Here is a 23189-nt window from a genome sequence, read left to right on the forward strand (position 1 = left end):
CAACTGGAATCCTTAGTCGGAAGAATATGAGGGTATGGTTACCTTCTAGTATAACTCGTCCAATGCTCAAGTAGCTGCATATTCCTTCGACTATTGTACTGTGGTCCCGTGTCTAGGCACAAGATCCCACCGCAGGCCAGATTTAGCTCAGTCCAGCTGGTTATATGACTTATATACCCGGGGAATACAATACGTTTGCACCACTGATAACGTCTGGGGAGAAGACTGCCGTTATCGGGGATTAGTGGGATGTAACACAGGAATAGACTGGTGCTATAAACCGCGAAGTGCCTTAAATAAGAAAAATAAGAGCGGGAAATCCCTAATTAGTCGTATAACCCTCCTTGAGAGTAATAAGGACAGCAGGTATTGGAAGGCTGAACTTAGTATGCTGCTTGGTTTTAATGCGGTTGTTACACTAACCATGGGAGATCCAAGCCCGGGGGACGGGGGAGACTTATAGTCTGGGGACATACCGGTACGGGAGGATAGATCCCTTAGGGAAGTTTAAAATAAGGGGTATGGTAGATGCACCCGAATGGAAGCCTTCACTTAGTCCCGTGCCCATAATTAACCCCCTCCGCCGTAAGATAAAGACCTTGACGAACATGATGATCATAGCCGACCCTACCTTTTGAGGACACCTTGACAGTAGCGACTGGCTACTCTGACCAGAATCTCTGGTTGGAGTTGATGAGGTACAATGCTAACAGGAGCACCAAGTCTAACTGTTGCGTGTGCGGTAGTGCCCGACTACACTCGGGGATGGTCCCCCTAAATCTCCCTGTAGATGCTGAAGAGTGGTTTATTAGTCTCTTCACGAACATTTCCGCTAATTACACTGTCCGTGAGAAATGGAAGAAGGAATACTCTATAACTACTTAAGTGTTTTGCACCGGAGAGAGTATTACTGACTACCCTGGAAACTACACCTGCCAGGCAAACAGGCAGGGTAGAGGGAGATTTTTGGGGAACTCACCAATATTTCCCTTGTTTAAAAAAGATGAAGAGCCAGTTCCGATAATGCCAACCACATACACTACCAAAGAAAAGGAGAAATGTACTAGTACTGTGCCTGCCCCGATCTCCTAAGATGGATTGTCAGTGGAATTCCCATTTGCCTAGGGATAGTGCAGAAGACCTTAGGTTCCGGCGAGGGCACACCCTGTGGGGTGTTAACTTGTACAGATAGAGGGTATGGATGCCCGGAAATGAGCCCAGGGAATCCATGGCCTCCCTCTGAGGTGAGGTAGGGATCCCCCCCTCCTAGGAGTAGGGACTTACGGGCAGTGGGAAAACCCTGACGCAAGGGTGAGGCGACTTGGACGTGTTCACCATTAGGACTATCTCCAGGAGGACATTGGTGTGGGTGAAGATTAGGGAGTCCCACGCCGTGCGTACCTGTGCACGCTACTAGTATTGTAACATTATGCTAGAGCGAGAAGAGAGACCCCTGGTGGTAGTTTTGATCTACACGTATAAATTGACGTCATAGGATAGCCAAGGGGGGTACCTGACAAGTTTTAAAAATTAGAGACCAAGTTAAAACTAGAATCGAGTCCATTTTCCTGATCATTATGGTAAATAAACGTTGATTGGATTAATTATGTTTATTATAATTAGCAGTGGTTTATAAATTATACTAGAGACGCCTTATAGGGACTAGTCGACCAATAGGACCTACCTCGACTATGACTTTTTCAAAATAGAATGACCTTAGATATGACTTTAGCTAAAAAGGGGAGTGTCTGTAGGATGATAGGGGAGACTTGTTGTACCTACATCCTAGACGACACGTGACCCACGGGTAAAGACGCAGTTGCCATTAAGAAGCTGACCGCACTGACTAAAAAGAGCTAACTTTTGGGACCAGCACTCGCCATGGATGAGCGGGTGGTAAAGGATCCTGGCACAGACGGGCGTCGCTGTTGTATGTGAACTGATGATTACCTTTTCTGTTCTAGTCTGCTGTGTTATTCCCTGTGTCAGAGAGACCTGTGAAACTGATGCTGGAAAAGCCGCTCCCACCATGAGTTTGCTGGATGCATCCCCAGAAGGAGTGGACAAGTCCTACACCCCCTTGAAGACCCTAAAACGAACCTTCAACGCGCTCCAGTTATAGGCTCATGCGCAGAGAACTGTGAAAATTAGATAGAGAGTTAGAGGATAGACATTTTAAGGGGGGATTGTGATAGACATGATGATTGGTTGGTGTAAAATGTCTATCGATTTGCACTAGACGTATTATGTGTGTTTTGTGACTTCAGCCTAATGTAAAACTCTGCTGCATAAGGAAAGAGTTAAATCACAGTGTTATATGACATTGCTTGTTTTCATACTGAGTGTTTTCCCAGTCCTCCCCATCCCCCACACAGAATCTTCTTGAACAAAGAGATATGTACTTCCAGTTTCAGTTTTGAGCACGTTTGTGAGACAAAGACTTGCTTATACATTGGACTTGAGAGAAGGTGGGCAGGAAGGAGGGGGGATTCTATATGATCCGACAAATGAGAATCATATATGTTACTGATGTAATCTGTTAAACGCCCATAAAGGGCAGGTGTTATCCTTCTCAATAAAAGGCCCTGTCTGGCTGTTTCTGGGCAGAGAGCCATTTTGGATATGAGGCTGATAGCTTGTGTCTAATTTGCTCCACGACGATGTGTGCACACGATATAATTCGGAAGCGGCAAAATACCCCAAAGCCTGCTGGAGAAATCATAATCCAGATCACTGGGAGGAGAGGGCACAGTCACTGTTGATCCTACAGCTGCACTTAGTTTTAGGATGTGAGCAGGCAGCTGAATAAGGCCGGGCTCACATGAATGAGTCGGATTCCACGACCGGATATCCGCAGCAGAAGAACTGCTTATGACCACCAAAGTGAATTGCATATGGTTGTGGTTTTCCGCGCTGATGTACAACGTATCGTCCGCAAGCAGGGAATGACACAAGAAAGTTGCCGAACTCCCTTGAAAAATCCTTCTACCGCCTAGGCGACATTCTCTTGTGCTGTCGTGGTGTGAGCTGTTCTGAGAACCATGCCTTCAGAACTGGATACTGCTCTATAGGCTTGGCTGGTTTGTACTACTTTTTTGGTAGTAGTATAAACCACCTTAATAAGAACAAAACACTGATTCTTGTGGAGGAAGAGCCCAGAAGAATAAGCGAAGGTAGCAGACAGTAGTTTGGATGGTGTGTTGCTCCATAGACTCTATCCTGCATTGTCGGCCCACAAATTCCTGCTTTCTTTATACCATTTGTATCTGGTCTCCTAGCAACGTGCAAGCAAATCCACGTCCACACGCAATGTACTGCGGATCAAACTCATCCATAGAGATTAAAGGATCTCATACACGTGGAATCTGCTGTAAAATAGAGCAGGCTGCAATTTTTCTTCTGCTTGCGGAATCCGCAATTCCTACCCACAAGTGTATTTCAATGCTGTCATACGTGTGGACGGTGATACACAACTAAAATCCCTTTGTGTGAGACCAGCCTAACACTACAGCTTTCTGTCTCAGCAGAGGGAGCATGGGGCTGGCCAGATACATTCAGAAGACGGGGCTCCACGGCGGGAGAAGATGAGCCCAGCCATTGTGTGGTTAATGCATGCAAGTGGAATATGTTGTCATCATCTTGCTACTTGCAGTTATTTGGTGTCTCCAACTGTGCTGTTGGGGGGGAAACAGAAGGCTGCAGAGACAGACTTGTTAATTCAGGGGCCACCGGGGTTTCACCGGCTACCTAGTGGTCAAGTCAAAGACAGACAACAACCGCCAAATATGGAGCGGACTTGGCTCCTGAGGCTGCTCCGTACACTGACACTGACAGCGCACCGTACTTGTACCATGCACATAGGAAAAGTTTCCAAGAGTTAATGCAAAAGTTTTATCTGAGGTCCTGCACAGATTATGCTGCACCCAGTCAGCGCAAGTAAGAACCGCTTTGAAACTGAACCTGAAAAATTTCACATAGTTTTAGGGCTTCTTCAGATGACCGGATTTGTGTGCGTTTTTTGTGTAAAAATAAAATACGCAATGTGCGGAGATAGAGCCCATTGATCTAATTGGGTTTATTCTCATGAATGTGTTTTGTGCACATACAACAAAATAGGACCTGCTCTATGTTTCTGCGTACTACACAGCAAAGGTCCCCATAGAAGTCTACGGGAGGTGTGCAAATACGCGCTCAATGCACACGCAAAAGTGCAATACGCTGCGTAATTCTGTGAAAAACAGAACAAATCTGGACCTCATTAGGCCAAATAGCCTTTTAAATCAGGGCGGGGGTGTTTTTTTTGCATGGGCGTGTGAACAGGCCCTGACTGCGCAAAAACTACAGTACTATGTGCTGATACACTCACAAATCTATCTACATCGTCCATGGCGCAAATGTTTTGCAATTGTGCGTGCAGTCATCCGAAGAAGCCCATGCCACAGTTTTCAATGCTCGTACAGTTATTTAGGCTGTTATTATAAAACGCTATAACTAGTGGCACTCATCTGAATGCTAGCAGTTATATTCAGCCTTTATTCATCGGCTGTTTATAGTATTAAGAAGTCCTCATGATAGGGTCGTTTTCTTTACTGACCCTGGTTTAAGGCTTACCGCTCTATCAAACGGGGACCATATGAGAAGGGTGCTTTATTATTGGTCTCGGGGTGAAACTACATGGTGTCTTAGTGCTTCATCATATCATACACTATTTAACCCTGTACCCCAAATTTGTGAGCGGTATAACCTGTTTTTCAGCTCCAATATAAAATTGCTGCTATCTACACTAATTCAAAATAGTGATTGTGGCGGAATGTTCGCAGTGGGCATTCCGTTGCAGATCGCCTGCAGAATGCTCGCCTCCAAACCCACATCATTTGGTGCGGTTTTCATCGCAAATTCCTGTGCAGAATTCACCCCTCATTGGGAGGTGAATTTCGCAGTGAAGATGGCGATATAATTGACATGTCGCAGATTTCAATTCCGGGCCACAAGTCAGTTTTCGCACGGGTTTTGTGCGGGTTATTTCCGCAGCTTGTGATTTTCAAAATCTCACCCACTTTGCTGCTACTGTAAATGCAGCGGGATTTACGCACGAAGGGTCCGCACAGACATTCGGCTTCATGTGAACCCAGCCTGTCGAGTAAGCAACTGCTGTGTGGAAACAAGCCCGCAAACCGCTGGCACGGGTCCTTCATTGTTTCGGGTCACTAAAAAAACGTGTCTCCTAAATTTTGTTTTTTTACAAGCATTTTTGTGTGTAGCCTTTTGTCAGACCCTTTTTTTCCTATAAAGAAGCCGACAGGGAAATGGCTACAAAAACTGTCAAAAAGGGTATTCTGTGTGTGAAAAAGTGAAATGTACTTCATGGCCCAAAAAACAAAAACACCAAAAGTAAAGAAAAATAACACAAAAAAAGTGTTTCCTATCAGCCTAAAAACCTGTCTGCTTCTCTACAGCAAAAAAAAATAAATCGAAAAATGCTCCATTTCGACGCAAATTCCCCCGAAGCCTTGCGGCCGCTACAGGCACGGGTACTAGCACTTCGGTGACTCCCAGCCTTGAGCGACTGCAGCGCCTCCAGCGGGCACGCGGTGTAGGTGCACGCCACCCCTGTCTCCTAGCACGGCGCGGCGCGCTGACGTCACCAGCTCCGCCCCTCTGCCCGCTCGGCCCTGGCGTCGCTGGTCTCTCAGTAACGAGCCGCGGTCCAATATGGCGGCTGGGATGTGGATGTGCTGAGCGGCAGCGCTGTTGGTTTCCTCTCCCCCCCTAGTCCTCACAGCACAGCAGCAGGGACGGTCACTGCTCTCCACAAGCCCGGACTCCCGCCTTCTACGGCTGCTGCATGTCTGCAGCTGAAAGGGGGCGTTTTACTGATAATTTCCTCACCTGTCTCTGCAGCACCATCAAGTACCTGACCTACTTCAGGTCCAGGAAGAAATCTCTGCAGTACTGCAAGATCAAGGAGCCCAAACTGGAGGAGATGGACGAGCAGAGCGTGGAGGTGAGGGATGGCAGGTGTCAGTCCGTGCCATAGTGATGCCCTCTCCCTGGGCTGGGTGGTTGGCATGGATGATGCATTCTCCCATGCCTGTGTAGTAACTGGCATTGTGGTTGGCATAGACTGATGCCCTCTCACTGTGTTGTATGATGACTGGCATTGTGGTATTATGGGGTGATGCCTTCGCTCTGTGTGTTGGTTGCTGTGGGTGATGCCTTCTCCCTTCCTGTGTAGTGGTTGGCATAGAGTGATGCCTTCTCTCTGTGGTGGTTGGCATGGGGTGATGCCTTCTCCCTTCCTGTGTAGTGGTTGGCATGGGGTGATGCCTTCTCCCCGTGTTGTATGATGACTGGCATTGTGGTGGAATGGGGTGATGCCAGCCACCACACAGCGCAGGGATAGGGCATCAGTGTGGTGGTTTTGGTGGGGTGAGGAGAACAGTCTGCGCTGCCCCCTGATGTGCCATATGGACCAGTGACATGTGCTGCCATTAGATGTCCACTAAGCCTGTGGGCACTCAGTCGTACTAGATGTCTTGGTGATGCCCAGTACATGTGGTGCCATCAAGACCATCAAATCAGATGCATCAGACCTTGTGTGCCGGGTACTGACTTGTCTTTTATATAGAAATGTCTCGTAGTGCTGCCCCTATGGCAACCCCCTGGTGGTGCTGCGGGTACTCGCTGCCAACTAGCTTTTTACCTGTGGTTTTTGCCCTTTGAAGTCAGTAGAAACACCTGCAAATTTGCTCCCAAACATCACATAAGCTGATTCTCAGATTTTTGTGTGGCATTCGCTACACTGGCACATCTGGCTGCTGCAGGGGGCAGAGTTTGGCAGTCTGGATGAGGGGGCTGTGTGGTGGCACTCTTCTGCCCGCCCCGGTTCCCACCTCCCACAGTACAAGTGAATGCAGTTGTTCCTATGAATGGGACCGTCGGGGAAAGTTCTGCTACAAACTGGGCAGATGTGACTAAAGATCCTTGAGGCGTTCATGCTTGCTGCCATCTTGACCCGGCACTGCCCACTGATAAGCGGGGAGGGAGATAAATTACAAATCTGCAACTATAAGGCTGGGATCACACGGGGCGGGATTTCTGCATGCATCTTTAACAATGAGACTAAGTGGCAAAGTGGACAAGATTTGCAAGAATTTTGTTCACAAGCCACATGGAAACGGACAGGCGGAATTCAAATCCACGACATGTCACTTGTATCGTCATTTCCGCTGCGGAAACCTCTCTGCATAGAGGAGGGAGTCGGCAGCGGAATAAAGCAGTTTCAAATCCTGCGCCAGATTTCTGCCCTATGTGAGCCCGGCCTTACGGCTCATGTCCACGATGTGACTTCAGCGCGTATTATGCGTGCAGTGTACGTCCGTGTAATACCAGATGAATGGAGTCCATTCTGATTGGCGTGTATACATGGCGCATGAAAAAGATTGGCGCATGCTCTGTTTCGCCAAGTATTGCGCACATACAGCTATACTGTTCTCTGGGTAGTGTTTTCAACATACATTGCGTATGGGCTGTATTGCATACACAATGCCATTATGAGACAGCAGGGAATTAAAAAGACCGTGCGTGAGATACACAGAGCACGATCGCTGCCGGCCCCCATGGCGGTAGAACACTGTGTGATCCATGCAGCGTTTTGCATGTCCGCCCGTAGACCCTAAGTTTTACGTGGAACTACAAGCTCTTTATGAAAGGTACTACAAATGGATACAGAATAGTTTGAGTTCTTCTGACAGGTAGCAGTTCACCTAAGTAATGTTTACTGGAAACCTGTATATTAACCCCTTAGTGATGGAGTCACATTATGGAAATCTGACGTGTCACTTTGACATAGAATAACTCCGTAAAGGTTTTGCATATCCAAGTGATTCTGACATTGTTTTTTCGCCACATATTGTTCTTCATTTGGCCGCCTGCAGACGAGCGGGACCCGACCCAAGTGCCTGCAGGGATGAGCGCGTACTCACCCGCGCCCGGCGGCCCTGGCTCTTTCATGTGCCGGCTGCCGGGCAGCTGGCGCATGCGCAGACCGGAGCCGCTGGCTGCGTGAGTGACGTTTCTGTGTGAGGCTCTGCGAGCCCCGCACAAAAATAGGACATGCCGCGGTTTGTTTGCCGCGCGACATTTCGCGTGGCCAAACCGTGGCCGTCTGCATAGGATTGCATTTGTTAACGCAATCCTATGCAGGCTTTGAGCGGCGGAAATCCCGCGGGAAATCCCGCCGCGGGATTTCCGCTCGTCTGCAGGCGGCCTTTAGGTGGTAAAAACAGACCGATAGAATTTGTGTATATTTGTTAAAAGCACCAAAATTAGAAAATTTGACATTTTCAACTGCAATATCTCAAATATGTGCAAACATACTGTACAAAGATTTGCTATGACTTATTTTTTATCTGTTTACTTTATTCTAGAAGCACGCTGGAAAAACCTTTTTAATTTTTTTTACCCATTTAGGAGATGTACAAATGTAACATTTTGAGGAACACTTTGTTTTCCGGCACCAAGCCAAGATTGCAAAGGCTCACAGGTGTCAGAGTGATAGATACCCCACAGGTGACCCCATTTTAAAAACTACACCCCCTTAAAGGGGTTGTCCCAAGGCAAAACATCAAAATTTAATGTCTCGCGGAAGCAAGTGGGGTTCAGCACTTCTGTATGGCCATATTAATGCACTTTGTAATATACATCGTGCATTAAATATGAGCCATACAGAAGTTATTCACTTACCCCCTCCGGTGCTGGCGTCCTCGTCTCCATGGCTCCGTCTAATTTCAGCGTCTAATCGCCCGATTAGACGCGCTTGCGCAGAAGGGTCTGATCCCTTCTGGTCGGTCCGGGCACGAGCGGCGTTCTGGCTCCGCACCCTTCTACGTGTCATCGCGTAGCTCCGCCCCGTCACGTGTGCCAATTCCAGCCAATCAGGAGGCTAGAATCAGCAATGGACCGCACAGAGCCCATGGTGCACCATGGGAGAAGACCCGCGGTGCACCATGGGAGAAAACCGCGGTGCATCATTGGAAAAGGACCGGCAGCCATCTTTAAAAGAAGAAAAGAAGATGCTGCGCGAACTGGGAAGGAGGTAAGCGTTTTGTTTTTGTTTTTTTTAAAATTACAAACGGTATTGATTTTAACGGGGCAGAATGGGGGGATAGGTTGAAAAAAAAAATTGCATTTCGCCGCGGGACAACCCCTTTAATGCAATTTAGAGGAGGGAAAAATAAAATTTCACTTTTTTCACTTTTTTTTTTTTTTTTACAAAAGTTTTTTTCTATAATGCACATGAAAATGAGGATTTACACCCCAAAATGGGTACCCCTGTTTGTCCTATGTTCAGAAACATACCTGTTGTGGCCCTAATCATATGTCTGTATGCACAACAGGGCCCAAACCGAAAGGAGCAGCCGGTGGCTTTCAGAACAGACATTTTACTTGAAGGTGTTTTAGACCCCATTGCACACTTGTAGAGCCCTTGAGCGGCCAAAACAATGGAGAACCCCAATAAATGACCACATTTTAAAAACTAGACCCCTTAAGAATTTCATCTAGGGGTGCACTGCATATTTTGACCGCAAAGTTTTTGAATGAATCTAAGCAAAGCAGAGGGGGAAAAAAATTACAATTTTATTTATTTATTTATTACAATTTTGTCATTTAAAAGCCTTTCTTTTGTACAGCACACATATGAATGAAGACTTTCACCCCAAAATAAATACCTTTGTTTGTGCCGTGTTCAGAAACATACTCATTGTGGTCTTAGTCTTATTATAGGACACATGGCTAGGCCAACAATGAAGGGAACACCCATTGGATTTCAGAGCACAACTGAACAAATTCCAGGCCCCATTGCTCATTTGTGCAAAAAAATAAATAATAAAAAAATATGGACTGCCTAAAAAGAATCCACCCCCGCCCTTTTTGGCATTCCTTAACTCTTAGATAAAAGTAATAATGTAAACTGTGTGGTATGTCTGAAGACAGGGGTAATTGCAGAGGCCTGGTTGGGATGGGTATATGGGGCAATGAAACCGGGTATCCTCCTCCAATGCTTGCTGCAAACAGTTTTTGGGGGGTATTTCTTGACCTCAGCGGCGGCATAATGTACTGCACATAACTTCGTACGTACACAGGTGGTCATGCGCAGGCCACCTTTTTTTGTTTAGGTTTCCCACGCCGTGGCTTAGCAATGGCCAAAGTTGCGTATGGGCTGCAGATTTATCTGCGACTATAGAGCACAATACACCAGAACCTTCTGCGTTCTGTCTTCTGTGAGTGGATTACGTAATACCGACCCGCTAATGTGAGCGAATTTGTGTAATCCAATGCATTTGAACCATGGAAAAAGCGTTGATGGAATCCTCAATCTCTATCCGGTCGTGTGAGACCAGCCTAAGTAGATCGCTACCTTTTTATCACGTGACCGGGGACCGCTCAGCGAGGCCACCAGTCACTGCTCCAGGTTCTCAGCAACCTTTGGTAGCCGGGAGATTTAAAGTTTCCCGGGCCCTGCCTGGCTTCTGCACATGTGTCCGTCAATTCTGCCGGCGTGTGCATGTGCAGAAGCCAGGAAAGATCTGTGGAGTAGGATCACGTCGGGGTTCAAATGCGGAGGCCTCCAGTAAGAAGTTTCATCTCCTCATCAGATCCATGATGCGAGGGGAAACTTCAACTTTTTTTTTCAACTTTTACATGATTGTGTACCGTGCCACAATCTGCGTTTTTTGTGAATGCGTCCGCCACTTCGGCGATGTGTGCAGAAGCTGCGGTAAGGTCCATGTATAAATACAGTGGCCTTAGGTAAGTAACTTCATATTCCCTCACAGATATGATCCATGAGGGGAGATGAAACTTAAACTTTTCAAGCCACCCCTCCCCCCCCCCCCCCCCTTTTTTTAAAAACGTTTACATGATCACCATTCTCCATTGGCTAATGGCGATCATGTGACCGGGAACCGCATATATCGGTCGACTCATGCGAGCAGGGAGATTTAAAATCTCCCGGGCTCCCCGGCCTTTTGCTCGTGCGCCTGACTTTTTACATCCAGCATGCATGCGCAGGGGACTGTGTCAGGTCCTAGAGGGATCAGAACGCAGCGGGACATCATTGAGGACGGAGGTGAGTACATTCAGCTACACTTATGGGTCCGATTCGTGAGGGAAACTTTAACTTTATTTAACTTTTCTTTTTTAAAAACATTTATGTGATCGTGTGACCATGGGTCGGTTACCGCGGCACCTCATTACAACTCCTCGACAAACCAATCACAGCCATTCAATAAATGGTTATGATTGGTTCATCGAGTGCCGGCTCTGATTAGTTCAAGAGCACCACCTCAGTCAATCATAGTAATCGCTTGCTGGAGGTGGGGTATTTAAGCCTCATCGCCAGCAAGAGATGCTCCATCATATTGAGGACTACACGGAAGCTTGCCGGAACGCCACAGCCCAGCGGGAGGGACCCAGACAGCGCCTGCTAGGTGAGTGTTTTTTTTGTTGTTGTTGTTTGTTTTGTAGTGTAGCTAGGGCTTATATTTCAAACAATTGGTACATTGACTCACCGGACCACGTCATATGTTGCCCTTGCTCTAGGACTCAGCAGCCTGACAAGCCCAGGTGAGGCGCTGTGTCTGGTGTTGTGATGTTTACAGAGGCACTCTGCTGAACGTTCTGCATCCATGTCACATGGAAGCTACGAACACTGCAGTGAACAGCAGGACAGGTGAAGGGGCCGACTGCATTGAATGTGGATGTGATTTCTGCCAGTTGCTTGTATGTTCACATGGACAGTTCTAGTCAGATGCTCTCATTAAGCACCTTATAGGCAGCCTTTTGCTTTCGACTGTGGGTGGTAATACCATCAACGACATTTTCGCAGTACACACGTGACAATCAGTGTGAATCAAGGAATGTTAAATGCCACCCAAGTTGAGAAACGTAATGTCCCATCTGTGTGACACCCACTATCCTGGCTCATTTAAACTCCAGTAATTCGCATCACCTTTCCATGAGCCTTCTGGGCAGTAACCCCTCACAACTTATACAGGTGTGGGTGTTTCCAAGCTGTCACTAGATTAACACCACTTCGTAATTTACATACTGCTATATTAGTGCATATGTGAAATCGGTTTTCAAAGCTAACTTGGGAGTCCCTCTGTCAGCATTAAGCAGGGTGGACAATGGGGATGAATGAACGGACGTTTGTAGTCTGGAGTTAAAGGGGTTGTCTCGTGAAAGCAAGTGGGGTTATACACTTCTGTATGGCCATATTAATGCACTTTGTAATATACATCGTGCATTAAATATGAGCCATACAGAAGTTATTCACTTACCTGCTCCGTTGCTAGCGTCCCCGTCGCCATGGATCCGTCTAAATTCGCTGTCTTCTGGCGTTTTTAGACGCGCTTGCGCAGTACGGTCTTCTCCCTGGTGAATGGGGCCGCTCGTGCCGGAGAGCTGGTCCTCGTAGCTCCGCCCCATCACGTGTGCCGATTCCAGCCAATCAGGAGGCTGGAATCGGCAATGGACCGCACAGAGCCCACGGTGCACCATGGGAGAAGACCCGCGGTGCATCGTAGGTGAAGATCCCGGCGGCCATCTTGGTAAAGGAAGAAAGAAGTCGCCGCAGCGCGGGGATTCGGATAAGTAATAAACTTTTTTTTTTTTTTTTTAACCCATCCCTTGGGTTTGTCTCGCGCCGGATGGGGGGCCTATTGAATAAAAAAAACAAAACGTTTCGGCGTGAGACAACCCCTTTAAGTTACTCCACTCTTTTTCAGTGGAAATGGGCAATCGGACAAGACCACCATATACTGTATAACTAAAGGTGTCCTGTTCCCAGTCTAAAAAATATTTTTAGTAGGGGATGTCTTTTACAGTTCTCGCAGGAGTGAAGTATCCTCATATGAGAACCATGCAAGTCTTTTATGTTGTTGAAAATTGAAAAAGGCACATACAGAATGGGAGGAATTGGGACAAGCAGCAGCACATGTGAAAAAGACTTGGGTATACTAATAGATCACAGACTGAACATGAGTCAACAGTGTGATACGGCAGCAAAAAAGGCAAACCTAATTCTGGGATGTATTAAGAGAAGCATATAGTCTAGCTCACGTGAGGTCATTATACCCCTCTACTCTTCCTTAGTCAGACCTCATCTGGAATACTGTGTCCAGTTCTGGGCACCCCAATAAAAAAAAAAAAATATATATATATATACGACAAACTGGAAGAAGTTCAGAGAAGAGTTACCAAGATGGTAAGCCGTCTGCAAATCATGTTCTATGAGGAACGGTTAGAAGATCTGGGAATGTTTATCTTGGAAAAAAGAAGGCTGAGAGGAGATTTTATAGCGGTCTACAAATATCTGAAGGGCTGTTAGAGAGCAACTGGATCAGCCCTATTCTCATTTGTACAAGGAAAGACTAGAAGCAATGGGATGAAACTGAAAGGGAGGAGACACAAATTAGATATTAGAAAGAACTTTCTGACAGGGTGATCAATGAGTGGAACAGGTTACCACGGGAGGTGGTGAGTTCTCCTTCAATGGAAGTGTTCAAACAAAGGCTGGACCGACATCTGTCTGGGATGATTTAGTGAATCCTGCACTGAGCAGGCGGTTGGACCCGATGACCCTGGAGGTCCCTTCCAACTCCATGATTAGATCAGAGTTTAGATGCATTTGGGGAAGCAAGTTTAGCTTTAAAGTGCTAGTTTTAAGGCTTTTCTTAAAACCTGTATGTTGGAACTTCAAGATTATCAGGATGCTGAGAAGTGTTCCATTTACTTCTGGAGAAGGAAAGAAATGTGTTCCATGCCTCAAGATATATTCGAGTTTCCTTCTCTTCAAGAGTCAACCTCCTGGCTAATAAGCGTAGTTGTCCAATGGCAGACTGGACTCTGCCTATTTGTGTTGAAAGACTGAGGAGCAGTGGGAACCAGGCTCTTCTGGCTTATTAGGGAGCAATAAGGATTACTTGGGCCCTTCACCCCTTTTTTTTTTTTTTTCCTGATTAGAAAAACGAAGGCCCCGAGGCTAGGTTTAGACAGAGCATCCACTAAAAAAGGTTGGTTCTAGGCTGATGGAAAGAATTTGCCTAAGGCTTCCAACACATGGGCGAGAGCGATATTGGGTTCTAAAACTCAGCCCGGTATTGTGCTCGCCAACGTGCAATTTACCCGTGCATGCGAGGCGGTTTTCTTTAAAAACTCCTCCCATCACTTCAGGTAAAGTAGCGATCCTGAAAGCCGTGCCAGAGAATTAGCAAGTGTTTCCCATTGTTTTTAATGGGAAACATTGCATTGTAGACGTGTGCAATGTGTTTTCCTGTTCACTTGAAAACAATAAGCCCTGCGTTCCGAGGTAACACCCAAAGATGGGACATGCCACCATCCTTTTCTCTGTTTTTTTTTTTTTTCCCCGCAATGCAACAAAAAAAAAATCACTCAATTATATGACCCCATTCAAGATAATGGGGTTCATACTTGTGTGTCTCAGCGCACAAACCTCGTGTGTGGTTTTTGACTGTACCTACAATTACGAGCACCAGCTATTACACCAGCTTCCACTCCAACCCCTGTGCATTGTGGCACAGATGATGGCCGCTCCATCAGCTGATTGGCTGAGGTTCCAAGCGGTGGACCCCAGCAAATCAAATACTGACCTATTTCCCTGGGAACCCCCATTAACGAGAGATATCACAAAGTTTTTTATCTTTGCATGTACTATTGAATTATTTAAAAAAAAAAACCAAAAAAAAAAAAAACCTTTCTTCTGAATCTTCCTAGTAAGCCATTATTTATGAATGGATTTAGTTAAATTTGTCAAGAGGCCATTTAAATCCAATCTTCTGACGGTTTTTTTGCTCTCCATTGTTTTTCTTAGGGTATAGCGGAGGTATTCAGATGCTTCATCTGCATGGAAAAGCTGAGAGATGCCCGTCTATGTCCGCACTGCTCCAAGCTCTGCTGCTTCAGCTGTATTCGGGTAAGTTCTGCTAGTTACAGGGCTATCCGGCAGTTGCTGTTTTCTGCTCTCAGATGGTATAACAAATATTACGATGGTGCTGCTTGTCAAAAGGCAGGGGTTAATTTACTACAAGAAAAGGGCAATTATCAGTAGGTAATGGGGGTTGTCCCACAATTATTGCACAACATCGTTGTTGCATACGTGTTATGGCGCCCCCTGGGGTTCTTTTGAACACCTTTCAAAACCCCCATCTAATGTGTTCAGTGCAGGTTTTTAGTGCGCTGGTTATTATTGGCTGGCTCTCTGCTCTGAATTAAGACTACCGTATTTGTAAAGTTGCTCATACCCACTAGTCAAGTCACTTAGTTTTTAAAGACAGGGCTAAAATCTTGTATGAGCAGCACGGACCATTATTAGAAAACTATGGACCGTTGTTTGTATCAGGCTGCCTGTCCATGGGCTTTATTGAATTGCGTTCCTCACAGCGATGATTCGGCCGCGGGGAATGCAATGCACACTTTCCATAGCGTTTCTATGAAAATCGCAGCCCCCCCACTTCCCCAATCCCCTGTCCACGAGTGGTGAATCACTTTGATTCTCCGCTCGTGGCCGGCAATTCGCAGCTGCGAATTGCCGCGATTCTCCGTGGTCAGCCTGTCTGCCGGCGTGGACAGGCAGCCTAAACTGTATATTTTTGCCCAGTCCACTGTAGTTTTTCTGGCTTTATTTGCATCTAGCGGAAATGCAGAAGAAAACTCCACAGCATTTCCACGAAAGACCCATCAGTGCGAATTTTGACTCCAAAATCGGCTGCTCTTCCACAGGTGATTTCAGACGATGCTGTGCTCCCTTTCACTTCGAAGTCTTTGTGCCCTTGACGCTTTCTTCTCTTTGCACCCGGCAGTGTCTTGTGAGTGCGGCACCGCTGGCCAAGCGATGCAGAAGACCACCTGATTTGGTGTCAGAATTTGCACTGATGGTGCAGATTTTGACTGTCTGCTGCTGTTAAACTGCGTGTCTTTACTTTTTTCAAAAATTATTTAAGGTTTATTTTTTATTTAATTTTTTAGTATTCCAGTGGTTTTTGAGATTTCAAACAAAGAACAATATGGGTTTACAGTCAGATTGTTTTAGCATGCATTAGAAAGGTTTACTCCATACATTAATATTAGATTACGTCTTACTTGACAGATGGTGTTTGACAGTTGAAGCCTAAACAAATGTATGCCTGTGCCTTATTTAATGTTTATGTTCTGGCTTTTAAAAGTAAAAGGGTGCCACAAGTTTTGCAGGGTGATGCACTTGAGCTTATGCTTTTTCATCACTGGTCTGACTCCATCTTTACATCTGTATCCTGTTTTGCTGGTGTACTCTGTTTGAAGAGATTGCTAATCTTGCCCCATCATAAGGTTAGCTCCATCTCAACTAACTTATAAAAACAAAAGTTCTGCTGCCTTTGACAAAATTGTCACTTTATTTATTTTTTGATGCTATAGGGTGCATGCAAACATTTTCGTGCAGGAGATATAATACAGATAACACATTGATCTAAAAACTGTAATTCTAACACATGTTTTTCTTCTGGTCTACAGAGATGGCTGACTGAACAACGAGCTCAGTGCCCCCACTGCAGGTATAATAATAATGATGATATTGTGTAAATGATCACTGCCCTTACACCAAACTTTGCATAAATCTATAGTACAAGCCGATATAAGAAACCGTAATGTATCCCATCAGTTTTCCATCCCTGCCCCGCACACCTGATTGCCTGTCACACTCTGGACATTTTCATATGTATATTGTAGTCACTTTCATGCAATGCAGCCCCCTGTCTGATACTTATCAGCATCAAGATGGTGCTGAGATTTCTCCCTGCTCACTTTCTCTTTGCTCTGCTAACTCTACCATGATACATCAGCAAATTATCACATGACTAGTTAGTCTATCTTTTCTGCCTACTGGGAAGACCCTGTAATTACCAATAAGATACAGACCATAATTATACAGTCAGGAAGAAAGGCTGTGATCTTTCATTATAACTGTATGACAGTAGTTGTGTGATAATTGGTAACTGTGATATGATAGTGGGAGCAGCACCGCTACTCCTATCACACAGGGGATTACGCTCCTCCGCCCTTGTCCATTGACTTTACACTAAACGATGAACGATCAGCTTTTACGCTGCAGACATGCGCGGATCTGCAGGAGATTAAAAAAAAACAAAAAACTGAACTGTGCGTGTCTGCCGGCGAGCCGTGATGATCATGCACAGTACAGTGAACCCTGAAGTGAAGAGATCCGCGCGGATGCCGCTGCCGGGAATGCAGATAAGCGGGGCTCGCAGGTAGTGCTGGATTTGTGCGGGATTCTGCATGAAGAATCCGTGGCGGGCCTGTTTTTTTTTTTATTTTAATTTTTTTTAAAATTTATTTATTTTTTCTGTGGGCCTTGTGAGGCACAGTGTGTTAAGGCAGCAGAATGCAGTCCTCAGCTCTCATTCACGACCTAAAGGTTGCGGGTTCAATCCCTGCTTGGTTCAGGTAGCCGGCTTAAGGTTGACTCAGGCTTCCATCCTTCAGAGGTCGATAAAATGAGTACCCAGCTTGCTGGGGGGTAATAAATAAATTACCTGAAAGTGCTGCGGTATAGGTTGGCGCTATACAAATAACAAGTCCCTTTCCCCTCCTTTGTTTTCCCAAATTCCCGTCTCTGTTCAGAGCGGAGATGCGTATGAAAATGCTGCCTATACACAATGCATGCGTATGGAGCGAGCTGCAATTTATTTCTTCTACATATCAATCCACACAAGCAGCTATTGTGCACGGGAAATACATGTGCGTAATATGCAGTGGCAATACGCCCGTGTGAATGAGCCCAAAGAGGCATAACTTTATTTATTTTTCAACAGCTTGGCCATATTGGGGTGTTAATTGCGGAATGCACATAAAACCAAATGGTTTTGGTTATAATAGCTACTTCATGTAGTTATACTGTATTGTTGGCAAGGGTATTGAGCATTATGCTGTTCAGCCTCTATTAAAATTGTTAGGGCTATAATGGAATTGTCACCAAAATTTACAGTAGAATACCATTTATCTTCACACCTACATTGGCTGCTGTTTTTCACAGCTTATTGTCCATTCAGCCTAAGGCAGGGTTCACACGGGGCGTATTCCCGGCGGAAATCTCGCGGTTTGGCTGCAGCAAAAACCGTGAGATTTCCGCCGGGAGAACCGCCGCGGTGGCTTTGAAGCGGCCCGGCCGCTTGCTTTTCCATTGCGGCCGGCGCTCCCATAGAGGAGAGCGCGGCCGTGACATAAATAAACAAAAAAACGAAAGTAAACAGACATGCTCAATCTTTGGAAGCTGTGGCGGCCGCGGTTTCAACCGGATTTACCACTGCGGATTAGCCGTCCCGTGTGGACGAGGTTTCTGAGAAACCTCGTTCACATGGCTGGATAAACCCGAGATGAGCGGCCGCGGGCGGATCTGCTGTGGCAAATCCGCCCTGTGTGAACCCAGCCTAAAGAACAAAACGATCAGTGATTTTCCTTTTGTTTCCTGTTTTTCAGAGCTCCTTTGCAACTCCGAGAGTTGGTTAATTGTCGATGGGCAGAAGAGGTTACTCAGAGACTTGACACACTACAGTTATGCAGCCTTAACAAGCATGAAGAAAATGAGAAGGACAAGTAAGTGAAAGGGCAGTAATATCTTACCAAAATGTATGCAAATCAGTTAGGAACGATGTAGACCGTCATCAGCCTTTTATAGGTGAGAATACGTGGGTGTTCAAGCATGTCCAACTTCTACATTGTCTTTCAGTTATATATTTAAAGAGTTTCCCCACGAGGTAACATTATCCCCTACATTGTGGATAGGAGACCAGTTTCTGATCAGTGGGTGTTCGTCCATTAAGGTCCCTATAGATCACAAGAATGGGGGTCAGTAAGGTCTCGGGATGATTGTTGCCCGAATTCACTGTTTCCAGGCAGACTGGCCTATCAATCATGGAAGAAATGTGTGTAAATAAAACCTGACTTTGGAGCACACGTTCACTTTCAGACCTCTTTCTAGAGTTTACCTAATAACTTACTCTGCTGGTCCCGAGTTGCAGCTGTATAATAATCCAGAGCTGCATTCTTAATTCTGCAGTATTTGGTGCTCGCATCTCTCAGCATTCCTTGCTGGCTTAATGTCTGCACAGAGATCGCTTTGGTAATTTGCAATAGGAAAACACTAAGTGCTATGGACGTGTCTGTAAACAAGGCAAGGGACTGTTTCCAGTATAAAGATGAGTGCAGTGCTGGAGTATAATGTGGGTCTCAACTTTGAACCTTTTATTACAAAAGTACAGTGATACCTTGGGTTAAGAGTGCCTCATCTTACAAGCTTTTTGACTTGAGAGCAAACTCTCTCCTGAATTTTTGCTATGATTGAAGAGCAAAAACTTGGGTTAAGAGCCTTGCTCTCAATGGGGCCGCTGCTGCCATCCGTGGCCCTATTGAAAGCAATGGCCTGCCGACACCCCCTGCAGTGTTTTTTTTTTTTTATTTATTTATTTTTTTTATTTTTATTTTTTTTTTAAATATAAGCCTTTCCCTGAAAATCATCCCTAGCTGTAGTTAAAAATAAATATACTTACCTGTCCGCCGGGGCTCAGGCGTGTCTAGCCGCCGCTTGTTCTCCCTGCATTTTTTTTAATTTCTACCTGCTGAAAAGCTTCAGAGCAGTGCAGTGAGAACAAGCAGTGGCTAGATGTGCCTGAGCCCCGACAGACGTGTGTGTACATGTGGAGGTGGATAGAGAGGTGGATATGTGTATATATGTATGGGTGTGTGATATTATTTTATATATTTTTTTTTTTTATTATCTTTTTACTACAGCTATGGATGATCTTCAGGGAAGGGCTTATATTTAAAGCCCTTCCATGAAAATTGCTGCGGAAGGTGCCGGCGTCTTTTTGCTTTCAATGGGACAACGCCATCCCTATTGAAATCAGTGGGAGAGCTTCGCGATCTGGAACAGATTAATGGCTTTTCCATTCATTTCAATGGGGAAAATTGATTTGACTTACAAGTGTTTTGGATTAAGAGCTCTGTCTGGGAACAAATTAAACTCCTAACCCAAGGCACCAATGTACTGCAATATACAGTATCTACAAAGTGATGAAATGTTTCATACACCAAGAAGAAAATGCTGTTCATATATGTTAACTATAGATGAGCGAGTATACTCGCTAAAGGCAATTGCTCGAGCGAGCATTGCCTTTAGCGAGTATCTCCCCCGCTCGAGACTGCAGGTTCGGGTGCCGACAGCGGGCACGGAGCTGCGGGGGAGAGCGGGGCGGAACGGAGGGGAGATCTCCCTTCTGCTGACAGCCGCTACTCACCGCTTCCCCGCGCCGGCACCCGAACCTGCAGTCTCGAGCGGGGAAGATACTCGCTAAAGGCAATGCTCGCTCGAGCAATTGACTTTAGCGAGTATACTCGCTCATCTCTAATGTTAACCGTTTAGTATCAGCCATCGTGTCCTTTGGCAGTCGGGTCCTCTTTTGCCAATGATCTGTCCAAGCATTATAGATTTTTCTAGCAACTCTGCTCGCATTACATTGCCAAAATACGCGAGTCTGAGTCGGGTCATCTTGCTCTCCAGTGATATATCGGGTCTTGTACGATTTCAGGACGACTTTGTTACACTCGCCGTCCAGGGTATACGCAGCAGCATTTGCCAGACCACAGCTCAAACGCATCAATCCTCCTTCTACCATCTTTTTCCGCAGTCCAGCATTCACATCCATACATGGCTATGGGGAAAACTGTGGTTTGCCCTATCCTGCGTTTAGATGCTGTGCTATCCTACTTTTTATTTCTGGTATAGATCTCCGACCTGGTCACTTTTCGCATTAAGAAAATATATTTGACCTACAACCTATCTGTGTTTACAATATCCAGGAGAATTGATTTCGCCCTAAAGGGCTGTCAAAAGGAGAAACCGAACTAAAACTATGAAGTGTTATGTTATTTCAACACCATGGCAATGTAAGACAGCATCTAAAGTTTTCCTGCTTGCGATTTTTCAATATCTCTTTCAGATGTGAAAATCATCATGAAAAACTCAGTGTATTTTGTTGGACCTGTAAAATCTGCATCTGCCATCAATGTGCCCTCTGGGGAGGGATGGTAAGTTAAGCAATGCAATATACATGATGTGGTCAAACGTGTCACATCGTTGCCGTATGTGATTGTTTGAAAACCTTAATCCAAAACTATGGATTAATTTTGTGCAACATGGATACCTATTCAGCCATTGGAGCATTAGTGAGGTTGTGCTCTGTTGTAAAGTGTAGACATCCTCAGCATTATAAAAATTGAGTCAATTTGGACGCTTCTCATGAAGACAAATCTTAGCTGTATGCCCTATTAGGGTGTATGGATGGCCATACAAAGGGGTCCCCACTTCAAACTCGTCTCTAGTAGCAGAATGCTGAGCCATACTATGATCACCGCCGCTCTTGCGTATTTATTTATTTATTTGATACCTCCCCTTTTAATAGTACCGTAACTGAAAAACTATTTTTGCGCACATGAACACTCAGAAGTCACTTCCTGTCGGTGTGTAGTCTAGTGCATCACAGCTCATCTGTTGTTAATGCCTCCACTATACAAGTATGGTATTTGCGGATCCAGGATAGAAATGTAAGGCACTGACGCTGGATTGTTTGCTATATGCCCATCAACTTTATCTTTATCTCTGCACATCTAAAGGCCCTTTTACATTGGACAAGTGTCGGGTAAACTATGCCCGACACTCGTCTCTGTATCCCCGCGCTCTCGTGGAGCTAGCACAGCTCTCTCGCGCACGGAGCGGCCGACTGGGGCGGGCAGTGCAGGAGATTTCTCTCCTTTTGCTCCCCCGCCCCTCTCCATTCACATAACACAGGCGCCGTTTGAACTGCACGATGAACAATGATCGTCATCGCTCATCTTTTAGCAGCCCAAAAGATGAGAGATGACTATCATCGCTCATAGTGCAGTTTAAACAGCCGCCGCTCCGTAGTGAATGGCGCCTGTGTTATGTGAATGGAGAGTGGCAGGGGAGCGAGAGAAGAGAAATCTCCTGCACTGCCCGCCCCCCCTGCTGGCCACTGCGTGTGGGAGCCAGCTGTGCTAGCTCCCGCGCATGGGAGCGCAGGGATACAGGGACAAGTGTCAAGCATCGTTTGCCCGATACTCGTTCTGTCTAAATGAGCCTTAAGTAATAGAGGAGGCTCAAATAGCTGGGCACACTAATTGGAATGGGTTTCTTTTAGTCCAGCTAATGTATCTTCTGGTGGCACAATCAATGGAGATCAATTTATAAACCATCTTCTCCATTCACGCTGGCTATTCTTTTATTTCTACAGACCTTTTATTCTAACTTCATAATGACTGATTCTAAGAAGAAGCCAGCTGATCACTGGCATGGCCTTTCTGCAGCTCAGTCTCTTTCAAGTGAATGGGATTGAGTTACAATACTAGGCACACCCACTATGCAATATAAGGCTAAACTGAATGTTACAAGGCATCATAAGAACATGGATCTGGCACGTGATCATTGAAGCGACCCTCCAGGCCAGGAGAAACCTAGATGGCTGCATCGCTTCTCTAGCGCATTCTATGTATTGGTGGTCTTAAGACCACATGCTGCTTTGGCTGGGCATCAGTGCTCATGTGGGCAACACTGGTTGGTCAAGGCAGGTGTAGTATCTTCAGGCTGCGCATGAGTATGCATCATTAGTGTAGGTAGTCAGAAGCTGTTGCAGCAGTCTTTGTTACTCTAGGCCTGAAGAGTCTCTTCTAGGCCTCGTTCAGACAAGCACTGTCTTTCCCGCTGCTAAGCAGTGAGGAAACAACGCTGCCATAGCCCGGAAAAGAACATTTGAACGGGCTGCTTCATTACACTTTTTGAGGTGCATGCCGTCTGCTTTCAATGCTTCCATAGGAAAGCATGCAGCAAATATAAGACATGTCCTATGTTTGCCCGCACCTCGGAGCGACATGTAAGTTTGCACTTGCATGTCCTAACAACCATGTGAACGCTTCAATAGGAACACTAGCGTAAAAATTGCCCATTGTTCCCTGTGAGTGCAAAACTGCAGTGCTCCCATGTGTACATGCACGTGTGATGATAGGGAATGAATTATAATTTATTTATGCTCTGCTCCCAT

At 45.8% G+C, this 23189-nt stretch overlaps 1 protein-coding gene across 3 annotated transcripts in view; it reads left to right on the top strand.

Annotated features, from left to right (window-relative positions):
* Nucleotides 1-5682: 5682 nt before the first annotated feature.
* TRIM37 (tripartite motif containing 37) overlaps nucleotides 5683-23189 on the top strand; it is a 97893-nt gene continuing 80386 nt past the window's right edge. For all 3 annotated transcript variants that reach the window (XM_066575822.1, XM_066575832.1, XM_066575841.1), the window contains exons 1-5: nucleotides 5683-6004; nucleotides 14897-14998; nucleotides 16573-16613; nucleotides 18556-18672; nucleotides 21075-21162. In XM_066575822.1, the coding sequence (XP_066431919.1) occupies nucleotides 5846-6004; nucleotides 14897-14998; nucleotides 16573-16613; nucleotides 18556-18672; nucleotides 21075-21162 (507 nt within the window). In that variant the 5' untranslated portion in view covers nucleotides 5683-5845. The remainder of the gene's footprint in view (nucleotides 6005-14896; nucleotides 14999-16572; nucleotides 16614-18555; nucleotides 18673-21074; nucleotides 21163-23189) is intronic.

Source organism: Eleutherodactylus coqui, chromosome 1, assembly GCF_035609145.1.
Source record: "Eleutherodactylus coqui strain aEleCoq1 chromosome 1, aEleCoq1.hap1, whole genome shotgun sequence".
Lineage (NCBI taxonomy): Eukaryota > Metazoa > Chordata > Amphibia > Anura > Eleutherodactylidae > Eleutherodactylus > Eleutherodactylus coqui.